General features: G+C 39.4%; 1 protein-coding gene across 1 annotated transcript in view; it reads right to left on the bottom strand.

The window, feature by feature from the left end:
* Positions 1–26,888, bottom strand: part of atp11b (ATPase phospholipid transporting 11B (putative)) — a 51,365-nt gene that overhangs the window by 5,427 nt on the left and 19,050 nt on the right. The window contains exons 17-29 of the mRNA XM_039811525.1: positions 26,592–26,773; positions 23,782–23,985; positions 21,383–21,536; positions 21,136–21,238; positions 20,902–21,047; positions 20,616–20,675; positions 19,891–20,018; positions 19,509–19,647; positions 18,923–18,946; positions 17,374–17,439; positions 16,999–17,102; positions 15,725–15,890; positions 6,261–6,424 (exon numbers count right to left, since the gene is read on the bottom strand). Coding sequence (XP_039667459.1) covers positions 6,261–6,424; positions 15,725–15,890; positions 16,999–17,102; positions 17,374–17,439; positions 18,923–18,946; positions 19,509–19,647; positions 19,891–20,018; positions 20,616–20,675; positions 20,902–21,047; positions 21,136–21,238; positions 21,383–21,536; positions 23,782–23,985; positions 26,592–26,773 — 1,640 coding nt within the window. The remainder of the gene's footprint in view (positions 1–6,260; positions 6,425–15,724; positions 15,891–16,998; positions 17,103–17,373; positions 17,440–18,922; positions 18,947–19,508; positions 19,648–19,890; positions 20,019–20,615; positions 20,676–20,901; positions 21,048–21,135; positions 21,239–21,382; positions 21,537–23,781; positions 23,986–26,591; positions 26,774–26,888) is intronic.

Here is a 26,888-nt window from a genome sequence, read left to right as displayed (position 1 = left end):
CACCTCTATGTTAAATTCCCATAGAGGCAGGCAGATTTTTATTTTTAAAGGCCAGTTATTTCATGGATCCAGGATACTATGCATCCTGATAAAGTTCCCTTGGCCTTTGGAATTAAAATAGCCCCCCCCCCCCACATCATCACATACCCTTCACCATACCCCCACATCATCACATGCCTTTCACCATACCTAGAGATTGGCATGGGGTACTTTCCATAAAATCATCTCTCAATGCAAATCAAACCAGCTATTAGACTAACTGAAATAAAACCATGTCAATCTCTAGGTATGGTGAAGGGTATGTGATGATGTGGGGCTATTTTAATTCCAAAGGCCAAGGGAACTATATCAGGATGCATAGTATCCTGGATCCTTTAAAAATAAAAATGTGCCTGCTTCTATGGGAATTTAACATAGTGGTGTACTTACTTATGCCCCCTGTATTTTAAGGAAGATCATTTATTTATTTATGATACATTATTCATTCACAAACAAAATTTGTGTCCTTAAAGGTTGGATTTTTCCTAATTTTTGTAATTAAGGCATTAAGATCAATTTGCAAAAGATTATTTTTTTATTCTTCTTTTTAGTCAACTTTAGCATGGGTGTCCTAATTTTTTCACATGACTGTATGTTTTCAATCAGCGATGGGGGTCCTACAATAACACACTCTTATTTGCCAAAGTTAGAACAGTTTGGGTTATTTAACATGAAAGACTTCGGTTTGTCCTGTGTTATGGGATAACTAGGGATGTTTTTTATTTTTTTTTTTTTTTTTTTTTTTTAAATTAAAATTTGGAGTAAAATACACAGAAAAAATAATTTTTTTTTTTCACCAAAACACATTTTTTAATATAATATTTTTTTTTTTTTTTTTTTTATAATAAATAAAAAAAAAAAAAAAAAAAAAAAAAAAAAAAAATTTTTTTAAGCACCTAAAAGTCCACCTGTGTTTAGCTAAGCAGCTAGAAATGACTACGGTACATTATACTTCCAATGCTTTTCTGTATTACATTTGAAGATAATAATAAAGGCCACTAATTACTGCACTAAGGACTTAAATTTGGCTTATCAGGACCTGCTGATACCATGATCTGGATCAAATAGAATCCAGGATTGGAAAGAAAAAAAGCATTTTAATCTCTTATTTGCTTAAAACAATATATCTGCAGTGTGGAGTCATAGTAGACCAAAGTCCTTACAGTGCTTTTAAATGCAAATGATGCAAAAGGTCTCGGGTGGTGAGACAGTCTTGAGGTTTAGATTTGATAAAGCTGTTCAGAGACAGCTCATTAGCCCTGAGGTACTATACGTCTCCGACCTCACACTTCAAAAATGATGAAAAGGTTCTTTGCTGCAAATGCTCGGTGCTTCTTAAGACACAAAGTCAATGTCTTTCTCTTGCAAGTCATTCCGATCTTTAAACCGTTTTTTTCTTTTCTCTAATTCCGACTCTGGTTTGTTCTTAGAGGAGTGAGGAGGTGAGACTTGAGCTACTCGACTCATGGATAAAAATCAGCACAATCATCATAAAGAGAAATAAATCATAAACAAGCATCAGCAACATTCTTGCCTCATATATCCACTCTCATGATAAACAGGACTCCTATCTGATTTTCTGCAGGTAAAATATACATCCTTAAGTTTCGATGTGTATTTAAATATCTTTACTTTTTATTTAAACAAAAATAAAGGTTTCATATCCCACAATATTAAACATGTATGCATATAGTATAAAATATATGATATACGGTAGAATTTTATTTAGAGCCATGACAGAGGCACAGTTCCTTTCTCTTATTAGGTTAGCAAGCTGGATCTCCTTTGGAAAAGTCTAACAAAGACAACACTAGCACACTATCTCAACCTTTTCTAGACCGCTCAAAACCTTACACAACTAAACTGCCAGTGATTGGGCTGGACAAGAAAAAATTACAACATGGATACATCATGAAACTAACAGCTTGCTCCATTCCTAAAGGTCACAACAAACCAACCGCCAGCATGCTGACTCACATCACAGTGGAACCAGGGTCAGCGAGCAGAGCTTCTACCTCAAAGCACCAGCAGGGAGGAGCAGAGAGACTGTGGTTCAACAACATCCTGAGTTCAAACAGTGCCTCCATTCTGGCTGCTACACCTGATCTTCACATGACTGCACGAGTAAAGCCGCAATAGTTTTGTAGCTGAATGCTTGACGAGAGCAAGACAGCACCTGTCCACCCACGTCTTCAGATATTTTTTGGATTCTAAATGTCAGCTGCTTTTTAAACTCAAACTAATTCTCATGACCTTTAATTTAACGCTGCTCTCTCCGAGATGAAGACAACCGTTTTAAGACCTGGTAAACAGGAAAACAGGGCCACCCAGGGACTTTAAAATAGGCTGATGACTCAAATGGTGGTTTGACTGGGGGCACTCTCACATGCTACATCACCAGCTCGGCGGGCTACCAGGGCTGGGGTCAAACTGTAACATATGAGCGTTAAAATCATTTTTGCTCCCCGGGTTACAGCAGAACAAAGAGGACGTTGACACTTTTGGGATAAGCTGATGGGAACATGAACCCCAAAAAAAGAACAGAATAGGCAGATTTATGACAAGACGAAGCTCATGGGGGACATTAACAGCACATGAATAATTAATCAGGGGGGTTGAAAAACATTATGCAGATTTCAGACACAGAAGGACAAGGACACCGACAGACCAAGAGAAAAAAAAAAAAGAAGACAAGTGCAAAGGACGAGCGTGTGAGGGGGCACAAATACATACAGGTTTACATTGTATACAAAGTACCAAAGGCAACAGCGGCCCCCATGCAACAAGACAGAGTCTGGGCATTCTTGTTTGGTAGCCTGTAGTAGACAAGACAGGTGGAGTTTTATACTGTAATTTAAACCAGTGGAGAAGGTAAACTCCACCCACCTGGAACACCCCTGGTCATAAAACGAGCATGTCCCCAAAGTTGGCCTCTTCTCAGAAGCACATATAAGGCTTCAGGATCCAGTAGAAAAAGACTGATAGATACAGGAAGTAGCCAAAAAAAAGACTCCAAGACTTATTTTCCCATCAGCCTCTCTGGTTTAGGGTACCCTTGTTCTAGGATAATAGGAGGTTCAGGAGCAGGGGATGTCAGACAGCAGCAGAGTTTTCATACATACATATTTCTAAGGTGTTTTTTCTTTTCTTTTTTTTATAATGATGCATTAACTTAGAGAAGATGAATAGATGTTGCAACTTTTAATAAAATTTCCAAGGTTCAACAAATCGCGCCTCAAAGCAGACTTGAAGAATAAAGTTTGTTGACGAAATAATCATGCAGGACGGTTTAACAGCTCACGTTGTTTTATACGTGTAGATCTTTTTATATATCCAGATACTACCAAGTATGTTTATTCACTTTCAACTATCTTTGATGTTTAAGAAGCCTTTCTTGGAAATGCCAATCAAAGTTAAAAGTCTTTATCGGATTTTTTTTTTTCATTTAAAGGTCTGAGTATAACTTGTTTGACATTCAGAAGAAGGCGCAGCTGGTCAGATTTGACAACTTCACACTGGCACGTATAACGTATATTACGAAAAAACATCTTTGACCCCAGACATCCGTGTCAGTTACTGCATTGTCCCCCCTTAGCCATTAATTAGCTGTGGCCAGCATTCATCGCTCAAACAACTGACCAAGTCAAGCAGCCAGCTACAGTTGGGCTTCCAGTATATAACAGATAAATACTTTAAGTATTGTATAAGCTTGTAAATATGCTTACTATATGTCCTTTGCGGTCATTAAGTATGGTATATAGGACTGGGTGGATACATTCCCTTTCCCCTATGGCAGTATCCTAGCATTAAGGCCAAATGTAGGCTGAGTCTCACTAGTCTTTCATTTGTTCTGTGGTTTAATGTTTTACTTCCTCAAAACCAGAATGTAAAGAAGAGGAAGGGGAGGAACACACGAAGGTACGTGGTAAGCAAAGGAGGGGTGAGGAGGTGGAGAGGGGTGAGAAGACAAGGAGAGTTGATGGTAAGGTAAGGACACGAGGGATAAAAACTAAACCTTCATATTCAGCCCCAATTCTATTTGTTGATTGTGTCCTTTCTGAATTGACAATATGAAGCCCATCTAAGCAGAGCTTTTTAACTAATGTTGTATGTTTATGTTCATCCTTCTGGGAGTCCTAGTTGGCTGCGGTTTGCTCAGTTGGCAGAATTCAATTGGCTGCTTCGTGCAAAGGTCAGTAAACACATCAATCAATCCCACAGGAAGAAATTCATCTAAATGTAATCATGCATTAAGTGGAAATTTGACCCCGGAGCGATCAGACAAAGATTTCTTTCTTTCAGTGAAGTGATCCTGACAGCAATTGAAATAGATTATTTAATGGATCAAATCCCACCCACCTCTATCTAAGGAATATTGAAAGGTATGAGTATTAAAATGTAGGACCCATGTTATGCTCCTGACTGACTGAATCAAAGTTACAAATCATCAGATGATTATTGTTGAGGATGAGGATTGTTACAAAGGGATGTTGTTAACAGCCAGTCACAATTGTATGTCTCTACTATGAGATTGCTCATAAGACTGCTGTACTGCATCTCCCAGGCCTGACTGACCAGGATGACACATTCATCTACTTGACCACAGAGAGTCTGCAGGTTGTTGTCCAGAGGGGCTGAAGGGAGGGACAGTGCATTCCTTGTTTGACCTGCATGCTGTCATTACCTTTACAAACACACACACGCACACACAGTCATGAACGAACAAACATGCCTCCGTGGAAGTTCCGCAAGTCTCACACACAAAGAACAAGAATGCTACATCTTCATTACTGATGTAATCAATACTAAGAGTCCCAAGCTGTGGGTAGTATTGATTACTCAGCAGAAAGGGCTGATCAGGTCAATTAATCAATGACCCCACTGAGTCTCTGGGATTCAGGCGAAAAGACACAATATCTCTCAAACTGCCGATTGGGCAGCTCAGCAAACTGTGAACTCAGCTTACTCGTCTTTAAAGCTGCACTAGGTAAAAATAATAATAATCTGAACAAAAAAAACAAGTTGTTGTATCACAAAGTTGAGCGACAGCAGAGAAGAGCGTTTATGTGCACTTTACTGAGAGCTCACTTTGTGCAGTAAACTGACATCATGTTTGCCCCTCTCTGCCATTTAGGACCACCAAAATGCAAAATTGCCAAATGCAGCTTGAAAGCCAAGTCGCCACAACCAATCACTTATAAAGCACGTTGACATCTCTTCAATCGTAAGTTAATACTAGAGATGCGTGACTCGGATCATATACTGTTCAACCAGCTAGCCTCACCTCAAGTGGAGAAGTACTCAAATGAACAACAGGGCCTACAGGAAAATCTAGGAGTCAACCTAAAGCTAACAAGTCAACTTAATAATTGACATATAGACAATGGTGTCGTCTGTTAAAAGCGCATTACAGATCAGGCAGTTCTAAAAAACTGGCTAATTGGGCTAATTTGGACACCAACCTTTGATTTTAAGGAAATATTGAACAGAAACAAAAATGACAGACAAGACGAACAGAAAAGCAGATCATAGCATAGATGATTAGGACATAGATGGGCTAACAGACAGACCCGGCCTAATGTAGGGTCTACATAGACAAGACAGGTTATATAGTGTAGCATTGAGCCCTGTTGGGTGCCTGTATATCACAGCAGGTCTCCGTTGTAAGGGCCTTAATAAAAATACCAAATTCTCCCTGGCTAGACTGCCATTGCAGTGCATGCTACGAAGAAGGCATGACCAACACAATCTATTCAGTCATTGGTCTCTATGATTTTGGTTACAAGGTGTTAATGATATATTTACTTAGATAGTACGCTACTGTGGATATGTGATTAAGCACATTGTTTTGTCAGCTTGATCAAAATGTTCAGACTCCATACTCTCCCAAAACAGACTGATGGAAATAAGAAATTCATAATAGTGCAGTCCATGATGGCTTGATCAACACATCTTCCGCCTCTAAGTCCTCGTTCGGTTGTTGTCCACAAGTTATGCTAAGGCGCACCTTAAAACCAGTCTCTTTGACCATCTGAAACCCTGCTCCCCCACAACTGTATGCTCAACCTGCATCGGATCTTTACAAAAAAAGACTTACAGTAGAGTCGTGGCCACATTATGGGCTATAACAGTCAGGACTGCAGCCCAAATATTTAACACCAAGAGGTGGTGTGGGTTTATCAGGATTCATAAGCATTGTGTCTTGTCGTTGTCCTCCCCACCTGTTGCAGCGGCTGGATGCGTGGCAATGGTTGGTGCTGGCCTGGCACTGCCCGGTCATTTGCTCCAGGAGGCTGGCCAGGCGGGAACAGCCGCTCTGCCCATGTTGGTAGCAGCACAGGGACTCCACACAGCTGAGGGCCTGCGCCTGGGGGGCTGATAGAGACTGGAGGAGAAAGAGGGTGTGAGGGCAGAGGAAGAGCAGGAGAAGTTGAAAAGTTGGAGAGTCGTATAGAGAGGGTAAGAAGCAAGTGGAGAAAGAGAAAAGAGAAGAAAATGAATACCAACACAACACAGTTTCACTGTCACATTCTGACAGGATGATGGATGACTGGAGGATAACATATTGCATGCTGTCACAGGAAGAATGGTATACAGGGAAACCATTTAAAACATGCTACACAAGGGGCTGAAATGTTGCAAATAAAAACATAAATCATAAAACCTGTAAACAAAGAAATCTTTGAGAAAACAGAAAAAAGGTCAAAACGTATGTAACGGTGGTTGTACACAAACCTCTCACTAACAATAATAATACTGAAAACATATTTTTATGACTAATCAGACTTGTCAATGAGCCAGAGATGCATTAGTAGACAAAGCTGAATGAAGGCGCTGCCTGGAAACCTGCAGGGTCAGGTGGCTCTGTTAATCTGAGTCAGCACTCGAGAGAGAGACCGCGTATGATGGAATAGAGAGAAAAGTGAAGAGCAGGGAGACAAAGATGAAACAGAGTGTGAGGTTACACTCATGTAGTTTGCATCCTGTACGGTCCTTTTCTAGAGCATAATGGGACAACATAATGATAGATTAAGCTCAGCTAAAAATTCAGCTTAAATTTCTACATTTTGCTATTATCAAATTATTACAGGCTTCTTTTTGTGGAGATGTACGTTAAGATTAAAAACTTAACTCAGGGGAACAGCAACTTTTCGATTATTTTCAAAGTTCTAAAACCTCCAGCATATGGAGAGCTAGGTAAACACCAAGCACCTTGTTATGGTCTACAATGAGCAAGTTGAGGTATTTTGAAAATGTCCTTTTGTTGGGAGCCAATTTTTGAACTTCTATATTTTATCGTTTGATGTTGTCTCCTTGTGAATAGCCCAAAATGTGCCTATTTTGTAGCTGAATGTGTGACCTATGTACTCCACAGTGCTTTGGATTGTGATGTTGCATCTCTCTGCAGCAGAAATTGGAGACACTGTTGGCATGAAACCAAACTTCTGGTTCTTGGCCGGCAAAAGTAAAACACAAAGACAGGACAATGATTTATCCTGGCAAGGTCAGGGGTCCCCGGATAATAAATGTGTGCTTTTGCTCATCCTCTATCAGAACATATTGCTTTTTCTCCTTTTGAAGAAAAAAAAAAGGATTTGTTCATGTAACTGCAACACAACAGTTAAGCAAAGAGAAAAGTTGTAGAATGCTTATTTCAAACACACATACAGTAAAAGCAGTGGTAGCAGCCAAATCACAGCTGCAGAGGTGGATGGTAATGTATCCTGGACTAGTGTTCATCTGTTGGTGAAGTGTCCTAGGCGTAACAATGCTGGTCAGACTAAATAGGTGATAAATACGGTCAGCTTTAATTTGTTATTAACTCTAAAATACCAGATTTATCTTGCATTAATCTACCCATAGAATCAATCTGTGAAGCAGAATCAGTCATCACAGGGCTTCTGCTGTAAATCAGAAGCAATGGCACGCAGAGTTGAGGTACTGCAGTATTCAGTGGCAGTCATTTTACAATAAAACTTGCTCTCCAATGCTGTTTACCAGAGATATGAACAAGAAAGAAGTATGTTTCTGAGGAACTGTTTGTTGCAAGTCATTTTTAAGTTCTAGAGAAGCCGCAGCAATATGTTGACCAGAGTAAAACCACGCCAAACCTAATGATATATAGTTCTCTCGTAAACTGAGTTTTTCTTTAATTAGGAAAACAATGCCTGAATTGACGGTTTTGTCATAAAATGGCCAAGGCCTCAGTGACAGCTATATGGGTGACATCATCCCCTGGTTGATTTACTTTATTAGCTATAGAGTCCAGCTCAAGTTCATGTCTGCGGTCCTTTTAATTTAGCACATTATGTTGGTTTACACAACTCCCGACAGCAGAGTATCTTTGGCAAGATCTTTTTGGCGAGTCTGCATAAGAAAATGTAATTACTTTGGGTTTACAGTATGATATGGCACTCACAAAGCGCAAATTGTATATAGAGAAAACAAAATACTGAAAGTCTGAAATTAGAGGACAAAAGAAGAAAAAAAAAATCATTCTTAAAAATCACACTTGAAACGCAAGGGGATTGTATGAAATATACTTACAAAATACTTAAACTATTTACAAGCAGACAATGATATATAATGAAGACTTCAATATGGAGTATTATAATGGTGGGATTAGATGGTTGAACAAATACAGCAAAGACAAAGTCAGCATGCCAACAGCATTCTCTCTCTCCCTCTAAACTCTGATCCCAGATCTGATCAACAACAGTGAAGAGTGAATTGAGACCGGAGTAGGATAGGATGGGGACAACCATGGTTGGGTAAGGGACGGGGTTAGTTGTACCAGTGTAGGGAAGGATGAGCTTATTCATGGAAGGGCACGTGTGGGAGAGGATGGGGCCATTCATACAGGAAGTGAGACCGACAGGGCTGATACAGGAATAGTATTTTTTTTTTTTTAAATAAATAAATAATATGAAATAAAAAGGGACAGCGCAGGTGCAGCTGTGGTATACAGCCATGGGTGAATAACTGAAGGTGCAGGGTGTTTTAAAGGAATATAAGTTGATATGTTGTTGACTGCAGCGGTTAGGGCGTGCAGAGGGTTGGTTGGTCCTTGGGTGAAGCCATAATGCTGGGGCAGTGACAGCACAAAAATGGGAGCGAAGTATGGTACTACTACCTAGGGGAGCAGGGGTCTGGGCCGGGGGCAGCAGGGGGAGGATAAGCAGCTAGCAGGTGCCAATTGTCCTCCCCTGGGCTCCGCTGGGCTTTAACAGGGTCATATTCTGGGCCGACTGAACCCTCACCCTCTTCCATCTGAAGGACACAAGATGCTTACAGTGAGCTCAGCTGGCTAGTCAAACAGCTCATCAGTCAGCCAGGTATACTGTGGGTAGGTCAGACATCGACATGGCAACATAACCAGTAAAGCAAGCCTGTTGATAACCGACCACACTGCAAAAATATCCACAAGATTCATTTAGTCTCATATTAAGTCTTGAAAAAGTCAGTTTATGTAAAAGGATGAGATAACACCTTGTTTCCTTTTACCATTTCAGGAAATTTAGTACACATTCTGAAAAGGTACTAGTTTCGAAACATAATATTAGATTATTAGACAAAGTCTAGTCCACTTTTAACTTAGTACATTTTGCTGTTTCTGACTTTTATTAAAAGGAACTTTTTTTTTTCTTTTCAACCTGGACCTTTTCAACCTGGACCTTATTTTCCCAAGTGACTGATGGGAACAACAATCTGTGAAATTGGTCCAGTATTGAGCAAGAACGCTGTAAGCGGCCGCCGTTAACCGGGCTGTAATGTAACCCTAAAGGACAAATATGTACTCTGTTAAAATATTTTTTAAGTGATTTTCATTTGGGCAAGTTTTTTAATTAATCTCATACCATTTTCATTATTTTACATTTTGTTTCGTGAATATATGGACTCAATATGGGACTAAATGACTGTGGCTACAGTGGATATGTTTGTCAGTGCTGCTTATTTACCAACCAGCAGATTCATGAGTCAGTTAGTAAGCAAGCAGTCAGTCAGTTAGTCAGTCAGTCAGCAAGTCAGTCCAGGCTGCACTGTAGGGGGGCAGTTAATTACATTTCTGACCCTCATTCCACAGTGCGCTCTCATACACTTGTACATACAGTATAAAGAGACCAAATCAATGCTGGTCCCTTTTTTAAAGCCCTTTACAAGTGACCTCGCCAACAATCTTCGACATAGCAACAGAGTTGAGAGCAAATTTTAGGCTTACAAGGCAAATAACAACCGCTGCTTCCTGCTGCTTGAAACAGGACACCGATGTGCATCCCAGGTCTTATTCCCCTGCTACACATCTGAACCTCATCTTAATTGGCACTGTGAGATAATCATAAATCACTGCTTGAGAGGAGTTCTTTCAGAAAATTTGAGTGGGGGAGAGGGGGTGGGGGGTGGTGAGGTCACTGGAGGAGGGCTTTAATTCCTCACAAAAGCAGAGACAAGTGAACACAGAAAGATGCTGCAGGCATAAGAAAGATATCTCGAGGGACGCATCCTTGTGGTGCAGATAAGAGCAAATCTATTAGCATCCAAACCAATTAACCTGCTGCTGAAGCTATCAGTGCTACAGAGTAGGAAAACAACGGAAAACCCAGGAGAGGGCTCTGGGTTCTTTTGCGATTACCTCCCTCTAATCTATTTAAGAAAAAAGAAAGATACTGGAATTCATTCAACAGAACTGAATAAATTTCAGTATACAGCACATAAACATGACTACACACTTTGATTTTGAACCCAGTAAGAGCATCTCGTGTAGTTCTACCAATTCAACATACAATTTAACTCATACTGAGGAAATAGGATCTCTTTTGCATAATGTGCTTTGTCTCAGTCAGCCTACAATTTCTTTCTGCTCATTGAATTTGTGGCATGGGACCTGCATTGCCTATATTGTTAGTGATTAGGAATGTAAACTCAGTTGCCTGTTGTTTTTTAACTAGGCTTATATTTATATACATACGGAGTAGCATTCCCCCATCAGTTAACATGCCATATAGCTATAAGGATAGGATATGCACGCAGAAAAAATTAGCCTTGAAACGACTATTACCCATTATTATTTATTATTACCCATACTAGGGCTTCAAATAGGAGTTATTTTCATTATCAGCTAATGTGCAGATTTCTTTCTCAATTAATTATTTGGTCTATAAAATGTCAGAAAATGCCCATTACATCGTCCCATAGCTCACTGTGATGCGTTAGAGGTGCTTGGTTTATCTGACCAATACTCTAAAACCCAAATATGTGAAATTTACTATTATAGAAAAGCATCAATCCTCATAATTTGGGAATCAGGAAATATACTTGATATTTTTGCTTTAAAAAGACTGAAATTATTGGCTGATCATAATTGTTGATGATCAATTGTCTGTCTATCGACAAATCAATTAGTCGACTAATCATTGCAGCTATAAATCATACACAAAATACAGATAGAAAAATATTAACTACTATATATTTCACATGATCTTGGACAGTTACACATAAACAAAAGTAAAACTCTTAACATTTCTTATGTTGACTAGTCAAGACAGAGCTGTCGGGGGGATTATTTTTCGATCAATGAGAGCTCACACTATTGTTACCATTTCCGTTGCAGTCTGTTTCTAGTGACAACTGCAATGATGGAACAGGATCGTCAAGTTACCAGTTAAAAACAGCTGTGACAATAACACAGCAGTCGGTCATGCTTGCAACAGGACAGCATCATGCTGCTGTACAAGGCGGCCCAGACCAGTCCAAGGGTCTGTCATGCAGCTGTAGTGGGGTATCAGTCTTGTGCTGTGGGTCTGCTAAAACCATGCAGGGGGACTGAAACTCTGAGGTGAGGAGGGTGAATCCAGTTTGAGGGTGTGTCTGGGCATATGTCAAGAGGGCGGACCATGCGGTCAACAAAAGGGGTGGTGTGATGGGCTGCCTCGATGTGACTGTATGATGGGTCACTTTAACATGAGTGTGGCAAGCCAGACTGAGGTTGTACGACAACACCACTAGCTGTTGGTCAGGAGGTCTGACTAGGTGCTCTGATTTAGGCCAAATGCAGAGAGTCACAGTCAGAACGACTCAGATAGGCACCCCAAATAGGGGCCCTGTACGACAACATTGCTATCATGCTATAATGAGTGCTAGGGGGGAGAAAATTAGGAAACTAAGGCAATTAAAGAGCCCCTATTATGCTTTTTGGGATATTACCCATCTTTTAGTGCGTTATTTAGTTTTTTTGTGTATGTAATAGATCTATAAAGTAAAAAAAACACACATTTCACTTCACTTTTCAGGAAAGGGGGACAATAGCTAAGACATTTCAGGCAGAGGTGCTGCAGCAATGGGGAATATGAGAAACATTTTATGAACATCAAAGCCTGTAGACCTATTCTAGTAGACCCTAAAAGTACAAATAGGATGCTGAAAAGGAATATAATAGGGGCTCTTCAAGTAATTAAATCCCTCACTCATTCATTTGTTCATGCAGTTGGGGGGCGATAATGAGAACCATGCTGTAACAGGCAGGAGTGGTGGACGTCTCAGAACACATTCTCTATGTCAGCCTCTCACTACAATGCAACTCATGCAGCAGCTGAAATGCTTGATTTCACAATCGTTTGCATTATCTCCTACCCAAACAAAGCCCCAAAATATGTTTAGTTCCCCCTCCCTATCCCAATCACAGAGAATGCTGATTGGCTTGTTCAGGGCATGCAGTCAAAGATATTACAGAAAAGCAATGGTTCCAACATTAACAGCACACGTCTCTGCAGTCAGTGTACTGCCAGTGTTAGAAACAGGCCTGAGGGGGGCTAAATTAAGTCCAGACCTGGGAGACACTTTATTTCAGTATTGTCTTAATGATCATAAAGAGGAGCGCTTGTTTCATAAAGCAATTTTTCTACTTTTTTTAGGGGCTGTCCATGTTATGCTATAAATTAGATTTTAACACCTGATTTTGAAAAAGGTATGTCACACACTTTATATTTAATTTGAAAATGTGAACTTCATTAGGTCACTTATTTTATACATGCAAAATGTTGCAAAAAATTTTTTGGCCCTTTGGTGTTTTCTAAAAGTGCTAAAATATTTGAAATACACATTCAAGCAGCATCCATGCAGGGAAAGGACACAAACCAGTAATGTTGACTGACTATTCACAAACCTATACAGATGCATGCCATAAACTACGTATATAGAAATATTGCTTTTGAATAAAGCACTCCTGGGATACTTTTATTTTAATAAATTTTTAGATGTATTTTAAGCCCAGGTCTGAACCAGTCTCATCTCCTCTACCTAATTTTGGCCAGCTGGCTTTTGGCTCTGGACAGAGGCTGCAGAGCGATGAAGTCATCCCCTATCGCCACACGGTTGGTATACATCTACACCAGGAAAATACACCGAGAGGATAGTAGGAAAACAGAAAACACACACACACACACACACACACACACACACACACACACACACACACACACACACACACACACACACACACACACACACACACACACACACACACACACACACACACACACACACACACACACACACGTTAGATCAAGATCTCATACATACACACATTCAAACACACAATTTATACTGTATCCACTTCCAGAATCATACACACAAAGACAAAACGGGACAAAGGTTAGAGCAGAAACAACAAACACCACATAGGATTGGAAAAGGCAGTTCATTTTTTTCCTGAGAAACAAGGAGACTCTTGAATGGAGGAAGGAAGAAGCTAAAACATAAACAGTCTCCAGCTGAAAAAATCATTACAATAACCGTGTAGGTCGGCTGAGAGGAGACCATGCACGCTGTGGGTTTGTCTATGTGTGCGTGTGTATTGGATCAAAAGTAAGACATGCGGTACATGTGTGCAACTCAACACCATGCTGTTGCTGTAAAGACGTGGGTAACTCATGACCACAGAGGCTGAGAAAATAATTAACAATGTGACGGAACATTTTCTCAAAAAATTGAGTTACCTTGACATTTTACCCCCTCCAGGCTCTTGTTACATTACAGGAAATCATTTCCATTTTTTGTGATACAAGTAGGAATAAGTGTTAAATCTAACACTGCACAAAGAAGAAAGAACTACCGGGGTGTGTTTGGCCTTCCCTATGGCATTTTACTACTTTTAAAGGTCCCATGACATGGTGCTCTTTAGATGCTTTTATATAGACCTTAGTGGTCCCCTAATACTATATCTGAAGTCTCTTTCCCAAAATTCAGCCTTGGTGCAGTATTACAGCCATTAGAGCCAGTCCCACAGTGAGCTTTCCTTAGGATGTGCCATTTCTGTGTCTGTAGCTATTTAAATCAGGATTTTGACTCAACAAAAAAAAGAAAGTAATTTTGGCTTCGGTCACCAAACCACAGTTTAGCTAAAACAATGCAAGTTACAGTGTAAATGGATGCTACTCACACATCCAAGTTTACCAAAACTAAACTAACACTGAGAGCAGAGCTAAGCACAGACAACATCTGCCATTCCCAGAGTAACTACGGCAAAGTGAAAGCCCAGGAGAAATGCAGGATAGTAGAAAAAGTTTTACTAAAAAATAATAAAACAGTAAGTTAAGAACTGCTGCAAGAGTGACTACAATGCACCTTGGAGTCAGGCCAGCACGGTGCAGGGCATGTGAAACCTCTGGGAAATAAACAGATAAATGCTGCTGGATGAGCCTCTTTAAAGCTCACATGTTATGCTTCTCTGTATTTTCTTTTATATCTACAATGTTATAATGTTGGATTGTCATGTTAAATGTGACCAAAACTTCCAATAATGAGGTAAACGTATTTTAGACAAATCCCTGTGAGCTAAAACGTTCAGCTTTCCAACTATTCTGAACGCTCCGGTTTCAACAGTTTTTTCTAGTCTCGGTTAAGTGTTACGCAACTCTAAGCCTTCTATGATTGGTCGTCTGTTCCAGGTAGGCAGGACTGGAGTGTGTTTTTTTAAGCCGCTGGGGTGTTAACATTGTTGCATGTAACAACATGCTAACTGCAGTAAACAATGTCACCTTGGCTGCCAGTGTCGTTAATTTCTCCTCAATTCTGGGTCACATTACTCCTGAAACATTTTCTGTTAGTAGTATTTTGGTTAAAAACCTTTATTTGCAATTTTCGATTGCAGAAATTGCTGCTATATTCTATTAATGTCAACTGCTAACTAAAGTAGCTACATGGCTAATGGCAATAAACAATGTCATCTTGGCTGCCAATGTTGTTAAAGTGCTTATATTATGCTTTTTGGCTTTTCCCCTTTCCTTTATTGTGTTATATATCTTTTTGTGGACGTTATAGGTTTAAAAAGTGAAAAATCCCAAAGTCCACCTCAAAAGGGACTTACCATCTTCCAGAGAAAACACTGTTCACAAACCGCTCCAAACAGGGATTAAAGAGACAGGCGCTCCTACCGAGCATCTTATACAGAGGGTGAATACAGAATGAATGTTTTTTTACATTAAAGCATGTAAACATGTTCTAGTACAAACAAAAAATGCAAGTATAATCCTGAAAATGCTATATAATAGTTGCCCTTTAAATACTAGACAATTTCAAATAAAACCTGTACTTTGTAACAAGTTTAATCCACTTTAGAGGAATGGCTGGGCTTCTTTACAAAAGGTGCCCAGCAACCCGAAAAAGTCTTTGCTTTTCCTCCCCATGTTACCTGACTCTTCTGTGTGCCGGTGGGCTGCAGATGTCGATAGAAGATCTTTTTAACCACATCAGGAAAGAGGCAAGTTATGACGATGATGATGATGGCAAACCAGGCTGAACCGCTGGACAGCAGGTGTACAAATACAAAGTACATGTCCTGGGTGTGGAGGAACGGCCTGGAGGGAGTCGAAGGGACAAATGGTTACATACTGCAGAATAATGGGTAAAAAAGCAAACAGTTGGAGTTGTGCTTATAGAATTATTTGATTATTCCCAGACACCACACAATTTGACGACTAGTGCAGATGTCACACCACAAATATCGATTACTGTCCAATATTTTCAGGATGACTGGATTGAGTAAAGTGGTTAAGACTGATCTGATCAATCAAACACACCCTCAGCCTCAGGGCCTCAGTGATTATCTGCCAAGTGACAAGATAAGTGAATCTGGTGTAAATCCTGATGGTGTAAAACCTGTTAACTCCAAAGCCTCAGCATCAGACTATTTGTGTGCACCATTTATACACCTTTGTTATTGTAGGTGAATCTCTTTCTACAGAAAAGTTGGGAATAAAAAATATTATTCAAAGTAAATAGGAGCTTAAATATATTTCAGTAAGCAACTTGTGTCTGCTGATTTTTTCAAAAGGTAGCTACTCATAATGTGATTCTGACGTCTAAATGAACACTACCATGATTAATAAATTATTCAAATACTGTGTGCAAAAAAGTGAGCTTCAAAATCCCTCTACCGCAGTTTGCTGAATAGATGTTTTTATAGAACCAGGCAAAAATAGGAGTATATAATATGGAGTATAATATACAGAATATGAGATTCTCATCCATTTATCCATATCATTCGTCTATTTATATTTATTAGATAAAAAAAGATTGTCTTCTTCATCAAGGCATTTAAGTCATCTGGAACCCTATGCAGACAAAGTTTGAGCTCAGAGGAACTTAAGAGGTTAGATGTTTGTCACATTATGTACTCTACTGTCCACTTACTTTCATTTTCCATCATTAACTATCAGAGCAGTAATTTTTTACCTACACGAAAGGATGTGGAACAATGTAAATGTGATGATGTAACACTTTAAGACAGCAACTGTGTTTAGTCACTGCTTTTTATTCTAAGTGGTGTTACGATATGCCGACATGGTAGACTGAGCAGAGAAGACCATGTTACACAGTGGCAGAGCATGTTGTTTGAGTTTCTTAGAGCAGTGTCTTGTACAAAAAACAAGGAAAAACATGAACTTTATAAGAACCTCTTCTTACCAGATGATGCCTCCATAGAAGAGGGAGAAAATGAAGTAGAAGGCAATCGAACCCCACGTCACAAAATGGTTCATCCAAGTCCAGAAATGAGTCTCTAAAGCAAGCTGTTATTACAGACATACACAAACACATGCACACATAGGAGGGGAGGAAAAGAAGGCTAGGTGTAAATCACTGAGACAGTTGTCAATAAACCACAGCAATCTGCTTCTGTGCTGTGAAAAAGATCATGACCCCAACCTGTGATAAATAAATTCCTATTAATTGCCACTGACATCATCGTAATACTTCACAACATGCTGTATTTCATATTGGGAATGGTAATGCAAGTGTGTCCCTGTGGACCCAAACATGTTAAAATTAAAGGTAATTTACCTTTAATGTGACTGTGATGACCATGACAGTAAAGACCAGCGTTCCAAACGTCCAGTTCCCAAACATCTACAAAACAGACATAAAGCTGGTAATAAAACTGTCAACAGTATTACACTTTGACAATAAAATAGAGAAATGGTGGGGATGTTTACATGCATAAGCCTAGTTACTAACAATATAATAATATGCTAAGATCATTGTATGGTCGACTTGGTCGATAAATATCGTTTCTACCCTTTGACTCAGCACTATGAGGCTTAGTTGCAAATCATTCAAATATAAATCTATGATATTTTGTTGGCATTTCACTACGAGTTGCTGTACTTATTATGTTCCTAAGATATTATAAACTGTAAACCACACATCTGGATAAAAGTAGTAGGTAATCAGGACAGGTGGGACAAGGTGAGCAGTGCGTTACTTCAGGTGTTTAATGGAGAGAAAACATCTACAAGGCTTCGGCTTCAGTCAACTAGTTGCAAGCTATTACGATGCCTATAATGAAGCCTTGCCCTGCGACTGAGTGACTACCATGGGTAGTTCCACCACTTGCTCTGACAATCACTCTACTTGTAGGTTGAGAGCTGTGGGGGGTATTGTTTTGTTGCCAGTCAATTCAGGACCCTGCTCGAGTCTGAACACTCAAAAACCAATACTAAGATGTCTTCACAGAAACCTTCAGTGGAACGGATAACAATTCTGGGCCGCTTACAGGAATATTGTTCAAGTTGTAGTTTATGTTTATATTTATATTTTTATCTAAATTAAAAAATATTCTACGTTTTTACCAATGTCCTTTACAATCTTTACTCTGTGGACCTACTTTGTTGATAAAATGACTTGTCTTTTTATGATCTATTTACATGGGCATATTTACCCATCACTATCCTTTCACCCCAGTAGTGATGACACTGGTAGACTTTTAATAAACTTGCAGTTGCACCATGTCCAGATTTGTCATTCTTAAAGGACAAACTGACCATTATTCAAACATAAATATTTAAAACCATAATCAAGTTAGTGGACATAGTAGGGTGGGAACAAATTCTCTCTGCCTTTACCTAAGAGACAAATTTACAGTATATAACTGCACAAGATGAGCATACATTTGAAGTCTATGTTCTATATGTATATAGGTGTGGATTTACATTTATATGACCTTTTTATAGTTTAAAAATGGAATTAATGCATTTTTAACAGAGGGTTTCTAATTGTATTCTAACTGTATTCGAAAAGGAGACATGGAACTGAGAAGGCAAGATATTTTACATAAAAAGAAAAAGAAAAAGAAAATCAAAACTGATTGCAATTCACCAGAATTATCAGGGATCAATAAGCCACTGTATGTTTTATAATTGCAATCATACTACTCACTTCAATGTTTAAAACAAGATCTTGTCAACGTGTAAATATACTGTAGAGCATATGTATGAAAATGCATCTTTTTCTACATCATTAGCAAGACAAAAATATGTTTAGGAATCATCCTGATAGTCCGTCCATTAACCCCCCAAGGAGACATGCATCCAACTGGAGAGGAGACTCTTACCAGCTGCCTGTTAGCTCGCAAGATCTGAAGACATGCACAGCGTGAAGGCAGAAGGAAAAAGAGAAATCAACAAAAGACAGAAGAATAAGACAAGCGAGAGAATGACAGCAAAAGGAGGGAGTGCTTTCTGAAATACTAAACTTCAAACAGAGAGACATACAGCAAAGATATGCAGCAGGAAAGAAAAGGTAAGGGAACAGATTTGGTGAAGAACCAAAGACACAGAAGATATGATAAGAAGAAAAGGTCAAATGACTAAAACTTACTCATCAACAAGTGAATGACATACATGCTGGCAAAGTACTAGAGACAAACAGACTGTATACAAGGCTGTTAAACAAAAACACAAAATGAGGAAGAAACAGATAAGAGAATTGCAACATTAAGGGAAGGAGTGACTGAAGAAAGACCTGCAGGAAACTAGACCCATCAATAACAATACCTCATCATAACATGCACACACATTTCTTTCTAACCCACTATTCATTACCTAAAATGGTTTTGGAAAATCCTCTAAGCAGGACAATTTCTTTTCTAGGAATTTTACTATACACAAATAGTACATCGCGCACGCACACACACACACCTGTCCATTGCCCATAAGTGTGGTGTCCTCTCCCATCAGTATGTACGATCCGAAGAAGAAGATGAAGGCGTGACAGAAGCCCAACAGAGTCCAGTACAGGAACGTCCGGAAAGACAGCAGGGAGTTCTTGCTGATGTCCCTGTAGGATACAAACAGTTTTTAATTTCTTAAAGGATATACTGTATCAAACCACACGGTCATGCTTCACTGTGATGAATAAGTTGACACTTACAATTTCTTTGAATGAATGAATGAATTCTAGACCAAATAGTATGCAGATGGCAACAAACTCAAACTATGTTTTGCTTAATTTTACTTAAAATGTTATATATAAAAGTGTTAATTTGTAAAGTGTGCACCTACAGATTACATGTAAACGTACCTGTACAGGCCAGGTTTATTCTGCAGTACGTGTGGATGGACCAGCTGTTCAAACAGACTGTACACCAGGATGGGCAGCGAGGTGAAGCAGATGTTGTACAGTGTCAGATAAACACTGTCGTACAGAGTCTGGGATGGACAGAGACAGCATTTCACTTAACGCCAATCTATTAGCTGAAACTGACATATGCAAGTCATCTAACCTAAGTTAAACGAAACAGGCCCAGAGCTTAATCAGTGTCAGATACACAGGAAAAAAAGAAAAAAAGAAGAACGGCAGTCATTTCTGAGGGCAGATGTCAATTTTGTCTAGGACCAAAGTAATTACCTTTATAAACTTTAGCAACAGACTTAATGTAAATTATAGTTTGATAAATCATTTAACATAAGTCCTAAAGCTGGGAACATTAGAGTAGTTTAAATGCAAAAGGCTAGTTTCACTATTTAAATGTTAACACAACTTTTAATGGCTCCACACTGAGTAAAATGTATGACTGAATCTCAATGAAGTTCTGGCTTTTGGAGCATTTTGAAACTTATAAAAGAATATCAAATTAAAAAATGTTAATCAAACTGCCGCATCCCAAGTGGGATGAGTGGAAAGAAACCTTCGGTATCGTTAAAAATGCATTATGTGATGTCAATGACAGACTGTGCAACATTAAAACCACAAAAAATAAAAAACTACGATAACATATGAGCGAGTGGAGAGATTAAGATACTTACTTGTTGCGAAAACAGACAGAAGAACTGGTATAAAAACTGCGGTGTGATAAAACACACATTCTAGAAAAAACAGAGTGAAGGAACAAAACATTAAAAACATTGCAGTGAAAGGAGGCATGCCCAAACAGTCTTGTTGAGCTCCTGGACAAGGAATGCATTTGAATTAAGAAATTAAGATGAGCGAGTCCAGTGTTTTTAAAAGTGCTTTATACCTTAATTTATGTAGCACTTTTCAAAACACTGGATTATTCGAAAAAGTATTTTCAAATAAAGTTAATTTACTTACCTTGTAGAAAAAGTACTGTACAAGCGTAGCTATTCGAATGTAGTAGAAGTGACCGTGGACCAGCAGAAGTTTAGCCAGGAACTTAAATCTGGCAATTGCATAGTCACTGTTTCTCACGGCCTGACGACCCTCCTTTCCCATGATACCTGGAGACGCATGAACACACATATATTGAAGGATACACTGCAGAATACAATTCAAGACTTATACTGTGTGTGTGTGGTGAGTGTTTACCTATGCCAACATGAGCTTCCTGTATCATACTGACATCATTGGCTCCATCCCCAATAGCCAGTGTGATGGGTTTCTCTGGGGAGGTTTTAAAAAGACGCACCACCTGGACAGAAGAAAGTAACATTGACATCTGGACATGAGGGTAATGTATGTGTGTGTGTGTGTGTGTGTGTGTGTGTGTGTGTGTGTGTGTGTGTGTGTGTGTGTGTGTGTGTGTGTGTGTGTGTTTGGGGCAGAGGCCCGGTACCTTAGCTTTCTGCAGCGGGGCCATGCGGCAGCACAGCACAGCTGAGCAGTTTTTACACACTTCCATAAAGAGCTTCTCGTGTTCCCTCAACGCTAGGGACAGACTGGCCCCATCCACAACTAATCCGTGCTGTATAACATGGTCCTCTTTTATCCTGGGAAAAAAATGAAGAAGAGAGAGTTAGAAAAGAACAGAACGTGAGGAGATAGATAAGGACAGGAGCGGAAATAACAAGTACCAACTACTACAATCTTATGCTATATTAGATTTTATTGTTAGTCCATTCAGCAGCACATTAACTCTTAGTACATTGATGTGTTGTTCAATACGCATTTGTTACAGATAGATTCTACTTTTGTATAGCAAGTTTGTATTTTAAAGATTAATCACTTAGGAGCATTTTTTTTTTATAGCTCAGACAACCTCATCCTTTTTTGTGATGCAAAGTATGTTATAGGACCTAAATATGGAATTTTAATATTTAGGTCCAGTTTCAGAGCTAGACTATATTGGAAACAAGCATACAAAGAAACACCACTACAGTCACTACTGCAATGGGTGTTCCTTCCTGCCAACAACCTTCCAGGGCTCCACAGCATGGATTATTAAGAGAACCTCGACAGTAACGGTTGCCCGGTTGCCCTTGGCAACCAGATTGAGTCAATTGGCAACTGTTTCGTAGCCTCTGGTTGCCCCCTTTGGCAACCACCTGTTCAATATTGGTGTTTATATATATTAACAAATCAAAACTTACAAAACTGGAAAACTTTATTTCAAAAGAAGTCAATATTATACTTGGTTGTTGCTGTAAAGTTTTAACACTAGCTACGTTCGTGCGCAACACAACATTTCAGCTGTTGGCGACCGCTTTCCACACACGCCCGTTTTCCGAGAAAAGATACAGCAGTCTGCTGCTAAAGCTATGAGCTAAAAGACACAAACTAGCACCAAGGTCACTGCTGTGGTCAGAAAAACAACACAGACGTGAATAAAGGTTGAATTACCCTTTTCTCATCGGTTTTTGTCATTTAACAGCAATTTACTGGTGAAAGAAGTAATTATTGTTAAAAGTTTTAATAATCATTTAAATTCCCCCCTTTTTTGTGCTGATCAGAAAATTGATCCGATCAGTGACTTAAAACCGTGATCCGATCCGTGAGTTTTGTGATCCGATGCACCCCTATTTGAGAGGGATGGGAAATAATATTACGCAATACATTCTCTCATTGTTTCATTATTAAAATGTGTGGTATAGTTACATAAGAAATGAATTGCTCCAAGTATAGGCAGTTTAAAACATGGCATCCGTATTGTCAATTTCGGCAACCAAAAGCTGATGCCTGGTTGCCAAGACTGGCAACCACTTTAAAAAGTTAGCGTTGAGCCATGCCTTTATCAAATTAGCCAAAGCAAGTCAGCCTTTTCCGATTTATATGCTAAATCTCATGAAACGGCAGCATTTTCAGCCTGCCTACTTCTTCATTTTCTTGCAGAAACTGGCCTCTAGAAAACAGTACAGTAATCTAAAGTTTTATGTAAATCATAAAAACATGACAACAAATTAAGGTCCAGACAGTTTTACGCTGTTGTAGATGGTAACAACGGGACATCAATCAAATGAATAGTATACGATTAAAACCAAACTATTAATGTAAAAGTTAATGAGCTTCAATGTTAAGGCTGAATGCATTTTAAGACGTATATACAGTGGCACTCATAAGTCCATGACTAGTTGAACGCTGTGCAACGTGGAATCTCCATAGACAGTATGGGAATCTCAGACTCACTTGCACGGCGCTCGTTTTTTGACTAGTAATGGTTTCCAAGATGGCTCCCGCAAGTGAACATGAACGCGACTGTCTTTATAATCAATCTTTTTAATAAACTATCTGTACACTTACAATGTTGTCAATGCTTCGGTTCACATTTAGGGACCCTCATTATGCTAATGTTATAGTGTGGTGATATTTCGAGCCTTTTTAGTGGTATTAAATAGCGATTTAATTTGAGTGTCCCCATGCCCCAAATACTAGCATTGTAAGCTAACCAGCGGTCCGCGGTAGCCTCGTCAAAGCTCCAAACTCATTCGATTAGCATGAAAACATGTCCCAGAGAGCGACAGAGTAGGTACACATCAGTTAATAACCCCTAGGTTTGTTTTGCGCCGGAATTGTCCTTTAAGGAATCATTTATTTATTTACGATACATTATTCATTCACAAAGAAAATTGGTGTCCTTAAAGGTTGGATTTTTCCTCATTTTTTAAATTAAGGCATTAAGATCAATTTTCAAAAGATGATTTTTTGTATTCATCTTTTTAGTCAACTTTAGCATGGGTTCATAAACTTATGAGTGCCACTGTATTCTTTAGTCAAAAGTAAAATCACAAACACACTCACCTCCTGGCCAATCTGCGGAGCTGCTCAGCACACTCGTTATCAGAACGTTGTTGCAGAAGCTCCAGGATATTCATGGTCCTGTGGAAGTGGCCACAGGACAGGCTGACACTGACTGCTGTCTCATGTTTGTCCCCTGTCAGCACCCATACTTTGATCCCTGCCAGCCGCAGAGCCTCAATGGTCTCCTGGACTTTGTCTTGGAGCCTGAGAGAAACAAGGGAGGGAAAGAAGATAAACCATGTGCTGTATATGCAACGGTCCAGTGATCCCTATATATAATTACATTAAATCAATTCCCAGGTTAACATATACTAAATGTTGTTTTAGACTTGTTATGGGTTGGGTGATGAAGCTAGCTGGCTTTTAAACCTGGCGTTTTATTGCTGTGGTTGTAGTGTGGTCAAGCCACAGAGGTTTGTTAGTAATTCAATACACCTATTTGGGGATTGACAAGAACTCTACATTTCTTAAAGCTCCTTTTAATAGAGAGGTGAAGTCTGTGAGTATGGACAACCCTGCTTCAAAAACAAACAAGCACAACAAAAATAAATCTCATTCACTATAGTTCAATAAATAGGGAGTCACAGAGTTCTTCAACAGCAACACATGAAACTAAAGGCTCTTGTCATCCATGGATGCATGTTATCCATGTTTGATGAGAGGAGATGGAGGGTAAAAAACTGGCTCTGAAATTGGGCAGCACTGATGTTTTAAAGAATATTATCCTATTTCTAACCACAGTTAAAGGTCCCATGGCATGAAAATTTCACTTTATGAGGTTTTTTAACATTAATATGCATTCCCCCAGCCTGCCTATGGTCCCCCAGTGGCTAGAAATGGTGATAGGTATAAACCGAGCCCTGGCTATCCTGCTCTGCCTTTGAGAAAATGAAAGCTCAGATGGGCCGATCTGGAATCTTCTCCTTATGAGGTCATAAGGAGCAAGGTTACCTCCCCTTTCTCTGCTTTGCCCGCACAGATAATTTGGCCACCCATGAGAGAGAGACATCATGGCTTTCAAACGAGCAAAGTGGCAGTTGGTCAAGGCTACACCCCACCCTCCACCTTGCCCCCCTCTCTTCTCCTCAGACACAGAAATGGCACATACTAAGGAAAGCTCATTGTGGGACTGGCTCTAGTGGCTGTAATTCTGCACCAAGGCTGAATTTCGGGAAAGAGACTTCAGATACAGTATTAGGGGACCACTAAGGCCTATATAAAAGCATCCAAAAAGCACCATGTCATGGGACCTTTAATATTCCTAAAGAGGTTAAAATATTATGAATATGATCTAACATGGCCATGCCTGTCAGCGTAATGCTATTCATATTAGGCTCAAAACAGAGAGAAATTCTTGTCTTATCTTCTATTATAGAGGATATCTTTTGATTGTGACCATGTGTGCCTGAGGAGGAATTCATTCCAGATACAGATACAGCACGGAAGAAAGAAAAAAGAGAGAGAGATAAACAGAGAGGGAGAAGGGAGAGGCTTATGTGAGGAACAGATGGTGAGCGGATGCAATCACTTATCAACATTAGTTCCAGAGAGGCTCAATGACGTGATGACTCTTTTCTCCCCGCTGACTATACATTTTGTTTGTTTGTTGAAGATTCTCCCGCCTACTCTACATGTGTTTCTTACCGTTTTAGGATGCCCTAGATTTTCTCTGAAGTCAAACTATTTTTAATTCACGTAGCTTTAACGGTTATTTACTGAAACATGATAATCTTTAGTCTGATTGTATATTTTTTACTTCTCTAGCTACAAGCAACTCCCATCTTCATTGAGTGTATGGTCAAAAAGCTGTTAGCTAGATTTTCTAGTAGACTAAGAGTCTACAGCCAAGCTAGCAGCTAACTTTTGCTAATTAGCACCGAACACAAAGTGCAGCTGAGGCCAATGAGATTGTAATTAGTTTTGCAGGTCTGGTCATAAACCAAAGTATTGGACAAATTAAAATGCTGAACTGACAATGGCACTAGATGAAAAGTCAAAAGATCACAGTTATTAAGATTTATCTTCTGGGGATCTTGACTGCCTGAACCCAATTTCATGGCAATCAATCCAATAGCTGTCAAGACATTTCACAAAAAAAGGCGCCAGAAGATCACCAAAGTCAGTAGGCCAGTCCTGATAAATGTACACTTAATTCATGACTATCTATCCAATAGTTGTTGAGATATTTCAGTCTGGCCCAAAGTGGAGGACTGACCAACCTTCAGACCAACATTGCCATCCATACAGCCATGCTGTTTGCGTGGCTTTAAATGCACAGGAGCCACTAAAACGTCAATCTAGAGCCACATTACATAGTCAACCATGTGGAACTAAAACATATGTTTCATCCTAACAGTAACTATGTTATTTACTCACTGCCTATGGCAACACATGATAACAAAGCATGTGTGTTACATCATTTGACATCACAATGTATGTTGGATATCATTGTAATTGGGCAGTTGAAGTGAATTTCAGATGATAGTTAATCACCTATACCATTTAGTGCCTTTAAATGTAAAGCCAGTAGCTATACTGTACTCAAAAACCAGCAACTCTTGATTCTGAATCAACTTCTTCCAACTGTATGCATCAGTTAATACAGATTGTACATACATAATTATATTAGAGGCGAGCAAACAGGGTAACCTAAACAAATCCAACACTACATTGTGCTACTGCTTTCTGGTTGAAATGAACTGATAAGATTTCTACTTGATGTCAAAGACATAATATGCATAAGAGGATGGGAATGGGTTTTCAGGAGGGGCAACACCAATATATTCAAATGTATTTGTTTGTCTCCATACTTGTCCTCAACCCCCGTTGCTCCCAGCAGATGCAGGTCTCTCTCGATGTAGCTGAAGGCCTCCTGTAGCCTCTCCTCCCTCTGCTGCAGCGCAGTGCGGGCAGCGTTCAGATGCCTGTCCACATCAATGTACTCCTCTGGGCTGAAGTGGCGACACGCTACAACCAAGGTTCGCAGACCTTTCTACAGTCGGAGGAGCAGGGTGGGTGGTGGGTAGAGAATAAACAGGAGACACGAGTCAGAATATAAGAAATATGAAATGAAAAGAAGAGAAGAGAGAAGAACATTAAGAGGAGGA

The sequence above is a fragment of the Perca fluviatilis genome, chromosome 9 (genome assembly GCF_010015445.1).
Source record: "Perca fluviatilis chromosome 9, GENO_Pfluv_1.0, whole genome shotgun sequence".
Lineage (NCBI taxonomy): Eukaryota > Metazoa > Chordata > Actinopteri > Perciformes > Percidae > Perca > Perca fluviatilis.
Note: the sequence above shows the minus strand (reverse complement) of the source record. Positions and strands in the feature narration are given on the sequence as shown.